This window comes from Uloborus diversus, chromosome 10 (assembly GCF_026930045.1).
Source record: "Uloborus diversus isolate 005 chromosome 10, Udiv.v.3.1, whole genome shotgun sequence".
NCBI lineage: Eukaryota > Metazoa > Arthropoda > Arachnida > Araneae > Uloboridae > Uloborus > Uloborus diversus.
In genome coordinates, this window is record NC_072740.1 from 111,800,171 (window position 1) to 111,816,665 (window position 16,495).

Here is a 16,495-nt window from a genome sequence, read left to right on the forward strand (position 1 = left end):
ATATTTAATCCCTAATGCATGTAAAAAAAAATGTGTCAAAATTTAATTCTTCTCTTCTTCGGCACTACAGCCTAGGTTAGGCCAAGACAGTCTCAATCAGTTTCCTCAATCCCGCCCTATCAGAAACAGATTTCCTCCATCCACTGAGGCCAACAATTTTTAAGTCTTTTTCGGCACAATCAAGCCATCTGGTTGGTGGGCGGCCCCTCTTGCGCACACCATCTGGAATTGTGAAGGTGACTTTATGGTTTGGGTCCCTACTACCTAGTCTAAAAAGGTGCCCCAGCCATCTGATGCGATTGGCTTTAATAAAGTGGATAATATCTGGCTGTTTATAGAATTTTTTATGTATCTCAAAATTATAGAGAGTGCACCATCTATTGTTTTCCTGGGCAGCACCAAAGATTCTTCTTTAAATTTTCCTTTCAAAAACCATCAATCTCTCTTCTGCTTTAGTTAAAGCCCAACACTCACTTCCATAAGTTAGGACTGGTCTTAACAGGGTCTTGTATATGTTTATTCTTGTACTTTGTCGAAGAAGTTTACTTTTTAATTGGCTTTTCAAACACAAAGTAGCATTTGTTTGCCATACAAAATTTAATTACATTCTGGAAAACATTCATTGCTTTATGCTAGAAATTACTGTGTGATTTAGACTACAGTTTTCTATAATCTGAGCTATAACTGAATTTTTTTTCTATGAAACATTTCATATTTAACTTTTAAATTTTCTGTCACAAATACAGACACTTTGCTATATAATACTATAATTAGCATTACTTAAATATATTTTTAAAGTAGTTTATTATCCTTAGTATTTCATGTTTGTGTAAATTGAATATAAAACAGATGTATTATCCCTATAGAATAGGAGATTTTGCTCTCTTGAATTTCATTTTGGGAGTTTTTAAAATGGTTTTCTATGGCACTAAATTTGAAATGCTGTCAAATACATCAAAAACAAAACAGTTAAAGATACAAGGTGCAGAGGGACAATTTACACTGCTTAGCATCCCTAAACAAAATTCATAAGATTTCCATTTTTTTCAGCAAAAAAAGTTATGTTGAAACTTTTCAAATTTTTGGATTAAATTTTACTTATTTATTCTCTGCTTTAAAGCAATTACAAGATTATTTATCTTAGTAAGAAGAGATTAATTTTATAACATCGGGAGGCTTGAAAATCTAACTTATAGACTTCTAAAAATCAAATTTGACTCTTATTGAAACATTAAAGCTTAATTTTAAGAGTTGTTTTTTCTTTTTAAGCACTTTTATTATACTTGGCCTGATTGTCACGGAGTAATCTGAGGCCTGGTTTTGCCTATATTTCTCAGCAACTAGATCACTTAGAGACTTCTGAATTTCACTAAATGATTTGTTTTATCTTAAGGTACAACTTAGCGCTGAAAAATTAAAATTCTGAAATAATAATATTTCAGTTAAGATGGAAAATAGCAAATTTCATGTAATTTCCCCATTAAATATTGAAATATAAAACCCATTGTTACATATTTTGTTGCCTTGCAACAGTAATGTTAAATGCAATCATAATGAAAATTTTGAATCGAGGTTTCTCTGAAGCAAGAATGAAATTAGCAAGCATAAATCTTAGAAAGGAACAAAGATTAAATTTTAGTGCAGGCTGCTTAAAGTTTTAGACATGTATAAAGTTTTTTTTTTCCTTTAAGTACCAAGCATTTATATGAAAAAATAAGGTGAAGTTTCTTGATGATAAAATTATTCTATTTCCGAAATACATTTGCACTAAAATGAATAAAATAACAGAACTTTTTAAAGAATACTAAGCTCTTTATCATAACGCACTCAAAAGGACAAAATAACCTTTCTGGGTCAGAAAGGACAATTTAAGCAATCGTGTAATTTTCGAAAATTCCAAGAAAATGACACTACAAACGAAGAAAAGTGGTTCTAGTCATTTCAAACCGAACTTTCCCAATAAGAAAAATATGCATGTTTGAACACTCAAAGTTATGATTGAAAGCTAGATAATGATAAGAAATTCTCTTCATGACTTGAGCCGCACTTTTCTTCGTTTTTGGTGTCATTTTCTTGGAATTTTCGAAAACTACAGGAATGCTTACATTGTCCTTTCTGACCCAGAAAGGTTATTTTGTCCTTTTGAGTGCATTTATGAAAAGTGCTTAGTATTTTTTAAAAAATTCTGTTATTTTTTTCTATGAAAATTATGCTGCTCACTTAACTAAATCAGACTCAACTCAGGGTTATTCATTTTGACAGTAACATACATGTTATCATTGTAAGGGGCTGTTCACTTATCGGCTGTCCGTCCCGAGTTTTTCCATCCGAAACAGGTTTTCTTTGCTGGTTGCCATGACAGCAAGCCATCTTGGATGGGACCTGTTTTGATCAGAAGAACCTTGATATCTGACAGCCGTTGAAAGTAGGACAGCATTTCATTGGCTTCCGCCAACCATTGAGCTCTTCTCTCTAGTGGGTGATTTCAACCACGTGATTGATGTGCGGCGACCGTATATGAATGTTACTCTGATTTTGTTGGCAATCCGTCACGTCAAAAAACGGGATGGACAGGACGGTCGACCGATAAGTGAACTGCCCTTAACTAGTCATTCAAAAATACCTGATACATTTGACTATCATCAAAAAAAAAAAACATTTTCTATTGTTTGTTCAAAATTTTAAAGTCCCTTTGGCCTGCAAAGGTTTCTTGGCTCATATTTTTTACTTTTTATTCCTTTCATTTCCTACCTTCCTCCCCCCTTTCCCGATCCCACTTTTTTGTTTTTGAGAGCCCTGAATGTTGTCTTTTCAGCAATATAAATTGGCCTCATGTGCTTGGTATCATTCTTTGTTTTTAAATAATTGTTTGGGAAGTTAAATTATTTATTTAAACATGCCAACATTTAATACATAAAGTTGCAGGATAGTGCTTCCGGTATTTTAAATCTCAACCCTTTTGTATTCTGTAAATATAAAATCTCAAGCATTTAGAAGTTAATTTGACGTATCATAAAATGATCAGCTCATTTAATTCTTAATTTTAATAATCAAAAAATTAGTTTTTTGTTAACAAATAAGTGTTGAATATATTTGGTGTGAAAAATTGCTTCTTCTTGAGTTTTCAGTCCTTTTTGTGTCAGATAAATATTTCAATATTTTGGGCAGCTGGAAGTTACTATAATGTATGTTACCGAAGATTTGCTTATTTTATTTTTTACTTTAATAATTAATGAAATAATTAATCTTTTAAAAACATCCTAAGGCTGGCATTAAATACATACTTTGTCCATAATTGTTTCCAATGTTTGAGATTTCAATCCTTTTGCAGCTCATAAACATTAAGTATTGTTTACAGTTGTAAGTTGCCTTAACATGCGCTACTTCCAATTAGCTTCGTAGTTTGAGCCTTATAATTCTTAAATATTGTTTGTTTATATATCTTCGCCTCAAAGCAACAGTAAGATAGCTCTGGGATTAGATGTTTTAGTTTTGCTCTGAGGCAAGAATGTGTTTCTGTTAAATTTTGAGAGTTTGAAGTTTGTCTTTCTTAATGCTTGTTTCTTGAATTGTTAATACAGTATATCACACACATATCGAAATAAAATGAATTTTTCCAGTGATTTACTTTGCTTAAGGAGTTGATCAAAGTTTACATTCAATGTATTTTATCACTTAATATTCACTTACAATAACTATTTCTTCAGTATGTTGGTTGCTTAGCTGCTGTATTTCTGTTCTTATGTATTTCACAATTCATTTCAGTTCAGTTTCAATGCCCAGTGGCAGAATAAAATTTCTGTAGAAATGGCTGGAAGGCATAGATAAAAATAGTAAAAGTATTAGTAATTGATAATCATACGTCAGGTTGCCACTGACGACTAAAAACTTTTGTGGCTATTTTAGACTTGCAACGATTATGGCTATTTTTTTGTTCAAAAACAGCCCAAAAGCAATTATTTCTTTCAAGTATTTGACTTTTTGAAATTCTAGGTGACTATTTTTTCTAATTTTGTGATATTCGTTGAGGAAAAATATTAAAAGAACAATTTTGAGTGCATAAATTGCATTTAATCACATTACCTAGGGGCCACCAGTAGTTTTACACATATATCCCCTGTCACAGTCTTCTGCATATTATCTCTAAGTTGAGGGACATGATATGCTCACTAATACTTTCCCATTGAATGATGTAACACCTGTTAAGCAAAGCTGCAGCCAGAAAAAAAAAAACTATAAACTATAAACGGAATGGTTAAAATAAAATGGAAAGAATTCTGGGCAGAAAAAAGTTTGTCATATTTTCCACTACAGGGTTTATTTCCACTTGTTTACATGTGTAGTATACCCCCATGAAAACACTAATTTGATAGTGCAAGTAGTAGCATACTTTAATTTCCTTCTCATTCTAAATATTGTTTGTCCTTATCTCACTAAAACACTTATATTTACACAGAACAGAACTATTATATCTGTAATATCAAAAGTGGAAATGTCTAATTAAAAATTTTATTATTTTTTTCATTTCATGTGTGTGTGTGTATATGCACACTGATACTGCTCAATTTGTTTGCACAAATGAGACATGTTTATGCATGTATTTGAACTTTATTCCCAGACTTTAAACTTTGACTTTTAATTTAGTATATTTGAATATAAGGAAACGTAATAAAAGGTGAAGTATTTACTTTCTAAAATCTTTTCTTTTATTAAAACAAATAATGATTTATGCTTGTTTAGGGTGTTGCCATACAGCATACAATCACGTCATTATTTTTCAAGTCCAAAAACATTTTTTAGGAAGTTGATGCTTCATTTTAAGATACAAAATAGTTCCTTATGTTCAAATACATCACGACTGAATCTCAAAGCTTAAAATTCTTGGAGCAAAGTGCAAACATGCGAGGAAATTTCATACCAAATGGATTCAGCAGTATATAAATGCATGTTGCAAACTTACTAAAAAAAAGCAACTTTCTTTTAAAATTTCACACATTTCAAGGGGGGAAAAACAATTGTTTAAAAATTCTTATCTTACTCAAAATTAGCAGGTGAATGATTTGACAAATTAAGATCATTTGGTGTTTTAAACAAAGGTACTGATAATTTTTAACAGTAAAAGTTCTGTTTGTATTTGTGTTAAAAAGAAAATAATAATATGGCTTGCATATATTTCTAAATATTTAGTTTTTAAAGTTTTCTAGGAACTATTGTACTTTGTCGCATTTTTTCCAATTTCTACAGAAGAAACTCAGAAAAAAAAATCCTTATTTTTCCACTGCTTCAAAATATCCGGAAATTTTGCATTTGTATTTGCCAAGAGTTCTAGTATGGGAGTTTTTGCACTATTCTAAAAGCTGAAGTGAAAAAATCGAATGCTTTTCATAAAGGGAAGAAATGATTCACTTAACATTATAACTGAAGATCTGTAAATATTCCATTTTTCCCAAATTTTTAAAAATTGCAGTTATTTTTTCCAAAAAAATTCTTTTTGTCTTTGAAAAATTGGTGCTGAATTCAATTTATATTGAATTCAATTGAGTCCTTATTTAAGACTTCTACTTGAATGAATTTGCACAATTAATAACTCATTTCATAAAAATCAATTTTTGGAAACTTTCCAACACTTTCACATTTGGTGAAGCAAGTGCCAAGAATTGTGTGCATTGTTTGATTTTTCAATCCTTTTACATCTTATAAATATTGAGTGTTTATGTAGAAGGTTGGAAGCTATTTTAACATAGAGTACCTTAAATCTTCTTATTTTAATTTTATGAATAATATTTATGTATTATAATAAATTTTAGTCATTTCATTATTGCAGTTACTTTTTTGAGGGTGAGTGCTAACTTTCAAGCAAAAACACCTTTAATAATTTGATTTTCATTTCTTTTCCATTTTTTACTTCTTATTTAAAAATTAAAATTTTCCGTATGGTTTACAAAATATATTTTGAGCTTTTTGCTGTTACAAAAGTTATTTCCTTCTCTGCCCTTATGAATAAAGTAGTGCTTTAAGTGTTTATTAATTTTAATTTAATTACTAAAGCATTAACTGCTTTGCTCATTTCTCTTTGGACAGCTGTTTTGAGTTTTATGGCACAAGAGCCTTTGTAGGTTATACAGTCCCAGACAGTTTTTTTTTTTTGTTAGCTACTTTCACAAAATTATACAATTCAGAAATTAAAAATATGCATTTTAGTCAGTGAACATTCATTAGACATTTTAATTTTTGTGAACAACTTTTCAGTTTTTACCCAGCATTTTTAATCTACATTAAAAATGCTACATTTTTAATAATTTTATGAATATAAAATAAAGTGTATTATATTAATATTAATGATGTATTAAAATATTGTAAAAATATATTGTATTACCTTTTGAATATATATATTTTTAATAAAAAATGAATAATTTTTGTATTGAAAACATTGTACTTTGAAAAATAAATATAAGAAATGTCAAAAAATCATGATATTTTCAAAATAAATATCAGATATATATATATTGGTAAACCCTGACTTTTAAGGTATATCATTTTTCAACGTTTTAAGTCTAAAAATTATTTAGTTAAATATGGGAAGTATGTAGAGATGTTTGAGGGTCTGCACTTTATTTTGTAGGCACAGACATGATCGTATTCCTCTCTTGGTTGGATGCATCGCTGAACTGACTAATGAAGATGAAAATAATTTGCTACAGCCTGGGAGAAATGATTTCAGTGTAATGTATTCAATGAGGAAAAACTGTGCCCAGTTATGGCTTGGACCTGCAGCATTTATTAATCATGATTGCAAGCCAAACTGTACAGTATGTTTAGAATTTTTTTATTTAATTTACTTTATTGGCCATTCTGATAATTTAAATGGCAGCCAAAATGTAACCTTTTTTTAATTGAAATACATTAATCTACTGCTTCTTCGATCTAGTTAAGTCAAAAGTTTCTGTTTTCATCATTTTCTGATGCAATAGACTTTGTCTCTGATTTTTATTCATTTTACATTAAGCTAATTTCAGAGAATATCATCCAAACAAAAAATCATCAATATTTCAAACTATGATCAACAAACATTGAACATTTCTATTAAAACACAATAAAGTGAAGGTTATCTTTCTACTGTATTATTCTTATGATTTCCAAACATTTTAAATCTGTCTTCCCTTTTAGTTGTACAACTTAGTTGAATATAAAAAAGGAGTTAAATAATATTTAAAACCACCTTGCTAGTTGTTTATCAGAAAAGTGCTTTTAGCATGCAACCATCTCCTTGCTTTTGCATGAAAATATCAGCTATGATTAACTGCCAAAAGATAATGTTCCTCTTTACCCAAGCTTTTAATATTTTATCATATTTCTATCGCATATTTTTATCCACTTGTAGTTCTAATCTAGTAAACAAAAGCATTTTTTATCACTCTCCTAATTCAATACTAATACACATCTTGCAATTTGCTGTTTTGAAATGAATGCATTTAAGCATTTGGTTTTTCACTCTACAATACATGAAATGTTCCTGAGTAAAATGCAACAACAGGGAATAACTGGAATTCAACAAATCTCAGTATGGAGCCAGATATAAAATAAATTATTCTACATAGTTATATAAAAAAAATTTAAAATCACTTTTCTTGAACCCACATCAACGATACATTACAGTTCACTTTAGAATCTGAAAAAGTAAGAATGACGCACTTGCATTTTTAAGCGTACTGTCTAACCTTAATGTCTCAAAAAAGAAAAAAATTCCTAGTATTTACCAAAAAAATTCATATGTACTCTTGATGCTTCAAAATTTTCACCACAGTAGTAAGGTTTGTGTGGCTTTTCTATTCTTGGAAATTTATTGACTCTTGAATCAATCTGAGAGACACTCACGTGTATTGTTTCATACCATTTTTGCATAAAAGTAATGAATAAATGATTTGGGCTAGAAAAGTATTAAATTGAGGGAAGATGTGCCATAGTTTATTATATCCTTTACTTTTTCTCTCATTTTTGAAAATGTGCACTTTGATAAAAATGTATATGTTTTTCCTTCCTTATGTGGCCACTTTCGAATTCAAAACAAGAAAGTATTTAAGTGGAAACAAATCTGAAAGGAAGATTGAAATTGCTGCTTATTTTAAAACCTCCTTCTCGTACACTTTTCTCTTTATTTATTTTATTTATTAATATTTTTGAGAAATTAAAGGAAAACGAGCTGATGTGTGCATCACATGACTTCCTTTGACTCCAATTTAATGTCATTTTTTCATTATTGGCAGTTTGAATATGATTCAATAGTTTACTCTCTAAATATCACCAACAATGGACAAATTGAAACCAGATTTTTAAAAAAAAATCAAAACAAAATTGCCAAATTTGTCGCCAAATTGATGAAAAAAACTTGGCGACCAAAAAACTTTCCAATATATTGCCAAGTGTCCACAAAATTATAACACCATGTGAGTTTAAATCGAAATTAACAATGATTCCCCCCCCCCCAAAAAAAAGGGGCAGAAGACCCCCTTTGGAGCATACGAATGCAACCAAAACGGAGGGTGCACAACTAGACCCCACTAGGATTCTACGTACCAAATTTCAACTTTCTAGGACATTCTGTTCTTGAGTTATGCGAAATACATACACACGTACATGCAGACGTCACAAGAAAACTCGCCGTAATTAACTCAGGGATCGTCAAAATGGATATTTCAGGTGTCTGTACATTCCTAGGCACACATCCACGTGTGGTCAGGTTGAAAAAAAAACTCGGCATTTATTTGGGGGTGAGCAAAATGGAAAATAAGGCCGATTTTTGAGTGAAATTTTTTTTTGCGAATACAGTACTTCCTTTTTTGTAAAAGGAAGTAAAAATACTAAAATGAAGAAAGTTAACAAGTCAAAGTCTAAAAATTACTTTAAATTTCAAGAATGGGTTGTGTACGTGTGTGGCATTCATTTTCATTTTATTTGAAAACTTATGTTGTTTAGTCAAAAACTTAGAACTCTATTTTTTTTCTTCCTCTGAATGAAATGAATACATGATTTGGGCTAGAAAAGTAGGGAATTGAGGGGGAGAGATGCCATAGTTTATTATATCCTTTACTTTTTCTCCTGTTTTCGAAAATGTTGCCTTTGACAACAAGATCAACTTTCTCTAAAAGATACATCAAGATTTTATTGTAATAACTACTTTGTGTGGGATCTAATAATAATAATACTTAAAATTAATGTTTTCCAATAAAAAAAAAACTTTTCCTTTAGTTTATTTCTCTTTAACAAACTACTTGAAATCTTTTATTTTCTGTCATTTTATCATGAAATTTACAAGCTATTTTAATATTTATTTTAGTGCTAGAAGTATATACATTAGTTTTATTACTCAATTTATGCCAAATATTTTTTATGTTTATTTTTAGTTGGTTTCAACAGGCAGAGATACAGCTTGTGTTGAAGTTTTAAGGGATATAAAAGCTGGTGATGAAATTACATGCTTCTATGGTTCTCATTTCTTTGGAGAATGGAATTCACTTTGTGAATGTGAAACATGTGAAAGGTAATTGAAAATTGGTGTGTGCTTGTTAAAAGGTGATTCTGTATGCAGTTGGTTTGGAAGTATATTTAACAGATAACCATTTTAGTTTTAAAATGACATTTTGTATATTTTAAAATACTTCATCTAATGCAGGAACCTTCTGGTGTAAAGTTTCTTTTTTCTTTAAATATATCTTTAAGGAGAAAAGTTGGAGCCTTCAGTAAGAACAAATCAACTAGTCCAGTGCATTCAGAATGTGGCAAATACAGCTTGCGAGAAACAGATAAACGATTGAGTCGCTTAAAACAAGTCCATCAACAAAACAATGCTGTGCCTGCAAATACCAGAGGCATTTCATGTGAGTCATCATTAATGACTACTATTGTTTTTCCCCTTTTTTCAAAACAGTATTTAATTATAAATATGTTTATACCTTGAAAATTTGCTATGGACATATTTGTCACCTGTGGTGAAAAGCTAGTTTGCCTTTTAATGCCATCCCTTTTGTATGCCTAGTAGCTGCATTTTTCTCAGAAAAACAAATTATTTTAATGTACATTTTAAAATCATTCATGTATTATCTTCAGATCATGTCTAAGCCAGCTTTAGCTGCAATGTTTCGTGTGTAGTGAATGCTTAACAATAAATATCAGCAGGTGGCTAGTCATGCATACATGCTTGCACATTAAAGGAAAAAAAAAGAAACATAAAATGGGACATATAGCCCTAAATTAAAAAAGAATCTGATGATGATTTAGGTTCCACCAGCATTGTATTCAAGAGGAACTGGGGAGGGAGCACTTTTTACCTGTGTTCGAATGCCCTCTTTTGCCCCTTTTTTTATTTCATAAACTTAAGTTGATATCTCTTTACATGTCCCTACCTTTTCTCCCAGAACTGCACTATTGGTTCCAAATTTTAGTTGCTAAATACTTCGATGAAGATTTTAAAAACAATTTAAAAAAAAAATAGGAAAGCTGTATTTATAGATGCTAAAATTTTCCTAAATTTTCTTGAATATATTTTGGAGAATGCTATGAGAGTTTGAGATGATTTGTAATCATAGGAAAGAATTATTGTTAGTTGGTGTTCAAGCATCAGTAGATATGAGTTCAGAATTAATAGGAACACTATGATCATTCATTTGGTCTCATTTACAGGCCAGGAACCTTCATCCTTTTCATGAATCATTTTCCCCCATTTTATTGATTTAAGTTCCTTTATAATCTAAATTTTTTAGTTCCTTTGCAAGGTAAATTGCTTTTTATTTTCACTCAAATCTTAGCTTTAAAATATAAATGATTCTAAGTTATTTTGGAGCTCTGCTATCAAATGCTATGACAGGTGTTCCCATGTGGGTGCCGTGGGACCCTAGGGGGCCACAAAAAGAGACAGGGGTGCTGGGATGGTTCCACAATATCAATAAAAATTTTACTGTGAAAGACAAAAATCTGTTAAGTTTCTACATTTGCCAGTAAATGTCAACATTTGCCTGTCAAAGATACCAGTAGAAGAACAAATATTTCCGGTGAATCACCAGTGAAAGTCAACATTCTCCAATTTTTGTGTTTCCTTTTATCATACAGTAAACTCTAGATTATCCATAGAATTGGGTTGCACAAGTGCTGCGAATAATCTGTGAAAAGGCCTTAAATGTGGGATAAATAACGTTAAAATTGTCCATCCTCAATTTGTCCTTTTATTTTACTTGATATGTTCCATCAGCCAAAAAAAATTGATTTGATGCAATGATGTGATTTTGATGAAACTTGGCATGGCAATTTGGCTCTTTTTATTTATTCTATAAAGCAAGCCCAATCTGTGGACCGCAGGCAAAATCCACCCCACAAAAATATTTTTCCCTGCCCGCAGGAAGCTTACAAACTGAAAGCATTTTTTTGAAAAATTTGATCATGTATTTCATTTTAAGTATTTTAAAAGAAAACTAAGCCATAAAATCTCAAAAATCTACTAAGCATGATCATAGCCACAGGGGGGGGGGAGGGGCAGGAAGGGGCAACTGACTCTCCCTAGAAGAGAGTCTTAACTTTCACTTTCCTCCCTAAAAACACCAAAGATAATTTAAAATTATGTTTTTTGCGACTTTCATTTCAAAATATTTCTACGGGATAGCAGTGTCGTCTTCATTTTATCAAAAATATCCTTAAATGGTGTTTTGGCGATTTTAGTTTCAAACAATTTCTGGGGAGAGATCCTGAGGGGCCCTTTCCAAATGCCTCAAAATATATAGCTTAAAATTGCGTTTTTTAAACTTTAATATCACAAGTTTCTTTAACTGGTCCTGAATTCTGACTATTCTTTTAACATCATCAAAGATATCCTGAAATGTATTTCTAGAACTTCATTCCCAAAAAGTTTTTTAAGAAACGATCTGAACCTCCCTCATTTGCTTAACATTACAAATAACCAAAGATAATCTAAAATTGCCTTTTCAAAACTTATTTGTAAGGAAAACCTTTGACTGTACCAAAGATAACCTAAAACTAATTTCATTTTTCAAAAATAATTTGGGGGAGATAATTGCAACATCTCTGTCCCTTAATTCAACTACAATTGCCTGAAAGTACCACTTTTGATGTGAATTTTGAAAATTGCTCCTGAGATGGACACTAAAACTTGTCCCCCCTCTAACACAACCAAAAATTGACTAAAACTGTGTTTAAGATTTCAATTTGGAAAAATTTCCCAGGGATATGGCTTTATTCCCTCATCTCCGTCCTTCTTATTCAAAATTCAAAGACAGCCTTAAACATTTTAGGACTTAGAACTTTTGGTATCTATCTTTTCTTAATAGCAAATACATTTTATGAAATCACACATTCCTTTTTATAAAATATACTTTAGTATAAGACATTGAAGCACAGTGGGTAAGGGTGGTAGGATCAAGTTATTGCCTGGCCTTGAAAACTGGCACTGAGTGCACTGGCAGATATAAGGGGAGGGTCATGGGATTCATGATCTACCCCCCCCCTAAACCGTCAATAATATTATTCGTCCATATCGTGTTCAAACAGTTAATGAACGAAATGCATGTGATTTCAGTTGTCTTTTCAATTCATTCTTTGTTTTTAAAAGTAAATTTTTTGAAATAGTAATTCCTATTATAGTAGTCCTCATTACATTTATTTGTTTCAAAAAATGGTATGCATAATAGAGCCAAACTTGAATTTAGTCAATCCTATTGTCGGCGGATTATACGCCACAATCAACTACACTGAGATTTTTTTTCTTCCCCCCCCCCCAATATTGGGACCTGGGGTTTATACACTGCTGCGGATAATTCGAAAGAAGTTACAATACTTTTTAGCAAATAATGTAAGATTATTTTAGATACTATTTCCCTTGTTTGGTGACTATTTTTCATTTAAGAGGCAATTAAAACAACTAAATTTTGTTCCATAATTCAGTGGCAACCCTGATGCAACAGGTTGTTACCATTTTTGGAATCTTAAAGCTACCTCCTTTTTATCCTTTGAGCACTCTCAACCCTCCTAATTAAAAATCTAACTGTTGCTTGTTTCCTATTATTCTTTGAATAAAAGGCATTCAAAAATTAGGGTTTTTTTTTTGGAGATCTCTATAACAACCTGATAGTTCTAATTAATGTATTATTCTTGTAAGTACCAATTGTAAAGATCTGTACCATGTTCTGTTTAGTCTTCAATATTTTTAGTGCTCTTAAAATTTAAATAATTTTTTTCAATGTATCTCATGTTCACTGAATTTTCTTACCATTTTTTTAGTGGATGAGTCTAGCACTTCCAATCATTCCTGTAACAATTCTCAACCAGCTCTTAGAACTAGATGTAAAAGCAATAATCAACCAAAAAGCATTGTGCAATCAAATAAATCTGAGACTGTGATTCTGAGGTCTGTTGAAAGGAAGAGAAATGTGCCATGTGGTTCTCCAAAGTTAAGTCGAAGTAATCTGTCCAGTTCTCTTCATTCACCAGTTAAACAGTCGAGCTTAATTACTAGAAAACGTTCGCATGAAGATGCATCTCATGAACTGGTGGAGAATGGCGTTAAACCTAAAGAACAGTGCATGACTCGAAGTCGTTCCCGTGAAATTGAATCTTGTAATGCCTTGCAAAACCTTAATTGTTTTCCATTAGTTACAAATATTATTCCAACTCCTGATGGACGCAATTTTTTGGATGATAGGAAAAAGAAAGTATCTTGCATTCCTTCCGTTAAGCTGACAGATACAGATAAAGTTAAAGACAATTTTTTTTTTAAGAAAAAGAATCGTAGGTTGTGGTATAACTGCTCAAAAAAATGCTGAAAAGTCATCTATACCTAATACCTCTGATTCATCTGAAGGTCAAGTTGAGATGAAATTCCAGAATAATGGTATTTCTTTAGGTTCAATGAATCCTAGTTCATCTGAGGATGAAGGAGCTAATGAAATGGAATTCTTGAAGCCTGACCTAGCTGCTGGTTCAAATCAACTTTCACAGTTAAGCTCTGAACGTTGTTTAAATTTGATTGTTCGAGTTGCAAAAGGTAAAACAAAAGGGCAAATTTCTTCTTCTAGCTCAATTTCAGCTGAATGTCCTGCCAGTTGTTGTCATGTAGCAATCAAACAACACGATGAAATGATGTATGAAATTGTTCCAAAGCAATGTGATGGTAGTCATGCTTCAAGAAAACAAACATCAGGAGAAAAACGCAGCTTATCAATGTCTACAAATGGTGCTAATCACAATCTTGTTTTTGAAGAAACTTTAAGTGTTCAACTCTGTGCAACAGCAAAAGCCGGATCAAACATTGATTGGCCTTTGGTGTTTCGTGCTAAAAAAGTGCATGTGATATATCGTGATGAGGACATGTATATTGATATTCCGCCAAAAAAATGACACTAAATGGAGCTTTCTCTCCATCACTCTGGTCCTACTATTTTATCTTTATTCATCTTCATATGCTATTGGTTTTGGTCTGAGGTGTTTTCTACTATGAAACTACCTTCTCATTTTGAGTTTCAAACAGTAATAACATTCTGTTGTATGCAGTACCCTGGAAAAATTGTTTGATTTTTTAATGCTTATAATTTTGATTTCAAAAACAGTTTTTGTTTGTTTTCCTTTATTTTATATTAATCTAATAATAAAATTACTGAACAAAACATTTTATTACAAAATGTGGAAAAATATTTGTTAAAATTTAAAAATAAAACCACTGATCAACATATGTAAAGCAGTGTGAACGGAGTTTTACACAATTCCTTTTTTTCTTTTAATTTTTAATTTAGTTTTGTGATTTACTTGTCTGCCTTACTTTGTGTGTAATCTTTTTGCCTAAAAGCTTTAACTGCTCTTATTCCTAAAGCTTTGGACTTGATATCTTCTATTTGTTGAATTGCATCTCTGTAATGCATGCTGATGTTTGACCTTGTTCTTTGTAATTTTTCTTAGAAATTTTATCTCTTTTATAATTTTTTTTCTTATTCTTATTTTCAATAACCATATAAAAATAATTTAAATATCTTCTTTTTATTTTGTATGCCATTTTTCTACTAAGTCAAGTTCAATCTTCTAACTTAAAACATTTCAAAAATGTTTGTGGCCCCACATCTAAAGGAATATTTTATATGGTTTTTTGTACATGGTACGACAGTTTGATATAAATGCAATATCATGCATTCCATGTGATTGAAATATCGTCAACCAGTCGTTTAATGTTGCATCATTAAAAAAAATAGTTCATATGTTTTGTTCTTGTATTCAACAGTTTGCATTTCATTCTTTGTTACTTTCATTCCCTTATTCATTGACTTTTTTTATGCCAGCATCAAATTCAGCATTAATTGTGAAAGTAAAAACTAGCTTGCAAAAGAGGTTTAGGAGATATTGTGCAATCTTCCTTGGCGGATCAACACCCTTTTTTAGTTGCAAAGCTCCAGCATCTGTTCATAATTTTTGCAAGGTATTTTTCCAAAAATGTACGTATTTTATTGCTACATGTTTAATGTATGGTTATTCTGTACTGCATTTATATTTTTCATAAAATTGTGCACAGAATTGATTGTTCCTAAACAAGTGAAGTTGAAGACATTTGTGTATGACTTTGAGAGATTAAGGCAACAACCTTAAATCTTAATTTGCCAGATTATAAAACAAAGGAAAAATATAGTTTTGTTGAAAGAATTATTTCACTATCACCTTCTTTGAGTTTACTTTGTTCAAGTTTAATTTAATAATATTTTTATGATGCAAGTTTATTCTAATAATAATTTTTTTTTAAAATTCTAGTTTCACATTTATGATTGCTTCAATATTTATGTAAAAGATAAAAATAGTTTGTATTTATTGATTGTAAAGGGGAAAAAATATTGTTAATATTTCTTTTTAAATATGCTTTGCTTTCATTTTGTACCTCATGATTTATTTTTAAGTTAAAAGGCTGACTGCATTTAAAATCAGAAAGAAATAATAGAGAATAAAGGAATAACTTTACGATCAGCAATAAATATCAGTGACATGTTTTGGTGTTACAAGGAACCCTTTTTGAGAGAAAAAAAAGTTTGTGTTTGAAAAGTCATCTAACAAAAGTTACTTTCCCTAGTTGTCTTTTCATCTATGAGCTCATGTTTTGCATTGCAACCCCAAAATATGTGTGCATAAGGCTTTTTACAACTTCTTTTGAGTTGTAGTAATTGTTTTTAACTTTCTGCAGGAATATAAACATTTTTTTTTGGGGGGGGGGGATTGTACTTCAGAGAAAATATGCATTTCCAGATTTTTTGCTATTTGCAATCCAGAAAGTACAGGTAATTCAGAATATTTTGAGCCTTACATTCATATTATAGTTTTTAACAATTAATTGAAGCGATTGTGGAAGTTTGCTTATTTTTTATCATAAGTTTTTAAGAGAAATGTAGGTAAACTGTTAAGGGTACTTTCAAAAAAAAAAAAGTTGTATGTAACACTTTTATTTGACTTTATCAATGTTCAGGGG

At 30.8% G+C, this 16,495-nt stretch overlaps 1 protein-coding gene across 1 annotated transcript in view; it reads left to right on the forward strand.

The window, feature by feature from the left end:
* The window catches only part of LOC129231298 (histone-lysine N-methyltransferase KMT5B-like), a 55,916-nt gene extending 41,177 nt beyond the window's left edge, over nucleotides 1-14,739 (forward strand). Inside the window, exons 5-8 of the mRNA XM_054865586.1 lie at nucleotides 6,623-6,809; nucleotides 9,402-9,538; nucleotides 9,718-9,875; nucleotides 13,282-14,739. Coding sequence (XP_054721561.1) covers nucleotides 6,623-6,809; nucleotides 9,402-9,538; nucleotides 9,718-9,875; nucleotides 13,282-13,823 — 1,024 coding nt within the window. The 3' untranslated portion in view covers nucleotides 13,824-14,739. The remainder of the gene's footprint in view (nucleotides 1-6,622; nucleotides 6,810-9,401; nucleotides 9,539-9,717; nucleotides 9,876-13,281) is intronic.
* Nucleotides 14,740-16,495: the final 1,756 nt, after the last annotated feature.